Source organism: Galeopterus variegatus, unplaced genomic scaffold, assembly GCF_000696425.1.
Source record: "Galeopterus variegatus unplaced genomic scaffold, G_variegatus-3.0.2 Scaffold5521, whole genome shotgun sequence".
NCBI classification, from domain to species: domain Eukaryota; kingdom Metazoa; phylum Chordata; class Mammalia; order Dermoptera; family Cynocephalidae; genus Galeopterus; species Galeopterus variegatus.
In genome coordinates, this window is record NW_007731632.1 from 136,421 (window position 1) to 137,905 (window position 1,485).

The 1,485-nt window shown below is 34.9% G+C and overlaps 1 protein-coding gene across 1 annotated transcript in view; it reads left to right on the forward strand.

Annotated features, from left to right (window-relative positions):
• LOC103604982 (S1 RNA-binding domain-containing protein 1) overlaps positions 1 to 1,485 on the forward strand; it is a 144,480-nt gene that overhangs the window by 132,557 nt on the left and 10,438 nt on the right. Inside the window, exon 7 of the mRNA XM_008589563.1 lies at positions 869 to 975. Within this exon, the coding sequence (XP_008587785.1) occupies positions 869 to 975 (107 nt within the window). The remainder of the gene's footprint in view (positions 1 to 868; positions 976 to 1,485) is intronic.

Genomic DNA, 1,485 nt, shown 5'->3' on the forward strand with positions numbered 1-1,485 from the left:
GCGATCCGTTGCCGGACACGGAAAAAAGACAAAAGAAAAGTTGAGCATTGAATGTGAAGAAATTTTAGGAATACCTTAACTAGCGTAGATTGCTGATATTTTTCTTTTTACTTAGGCATGGTATATCGTTTTAAAAGTTTCTAAGTAAATCTAAAAGAGCTCTCTCAATATTTAAAAAATAAAATAAAAGTAAAAATTCTAAGCAATAAGAAAGCATGTTTCATAGTTTAATTGACTGTATTTTCTTTCTTAATGGTACATAAAATAATGTTGCTTCATATAAACAATACCATATTCAGTTTAATGAAACATGAGAGTTTGATTTACTGTTCAACTTATTATTTTACTACCTCCTATTATAATTTATGTTTTGTTATCTTAAGAACAACTAAGGAACAGGATACATATGCGAGTGAAGTTAACACTGTAAGTCAGTACATGAGTGATCAAAGGGTGGTCCAGCAGCCATCTATTACCTGGGGACTTGGTAGAATGCAAATTCTCAGGCCCCACCTCAGTCCTACTGAGTCAAAAATCTTAATGTGGGGCCCTTCAGCCTGTTTTAGCAAGTCCTACAGGTGATTTTGATGCAAGCTAAAGTTTGAGAACCATTGCTCTAAGCAGAATTTCAGACAAGGGAAAAATACTGGTGCTGTTATATTCAAGTCAGGTGCATGAGACTAAAAAAAACACAGATTCCTTAAGTTAGCTCAATTACATCTGCTAACAGTGTGTTTAAGAGGAATGAAGAAATTTACCATGGTGTATGTTAACCAACTACCAGTAATATAGACAGAGTAATGGAATAAATAGTCCAAGAACTGCATCTCCTTTGCTTTTGATTGATATTTGATCTTTGTCTTTTCAGCATGATGTATCCCAGACTTTACTCAAGGCAACACTGGACAGTGTTGTAGAAGAATGCGTCAGCTTTGTGGGAGTGGATATTAACATCTGTTCAGAAGTTTTGTTAAGGTGAGACAGGAAGTCTGTGGCTGAAGATCACAGAATCTTGAATTTAACTGGCTATCTAGTCCAAACTCTGCTAGAACAAGGGGACTTGTGTGTCAAGTTGTCAAGTATAGAAAAATCTGTGGGTTTATACATTGCTTTAGGTAATCAGTCAGAGGGGAAGACATCATTTAGGAAAAGAATTGTAACAGTTCACATTATCATTTTTAATATTGCAAATCTAAAATGAAGAGCATGTGGTAACCATTGAGTGTATTAGTGTCGCTAATAGAATTTAAATAAGATTAACCTGGAAAAGAGCTGTTTCCCACCACATGAAAGTAAATATTTTTCGCTGGTTCAGTCTCTTGAATGCATCTGTCAAAGCTGGCAGTAACCAAAAGATAAATTCTGAGGGTTCAAGGTATGGTTACCGTATTTGTACCCTAATTCCACAAATCACCTATCAAAAATTCCATCATACTGTAATCATATCTTATGTACTCTTTTTTCTCTGTGGCTATAGAATAGTTG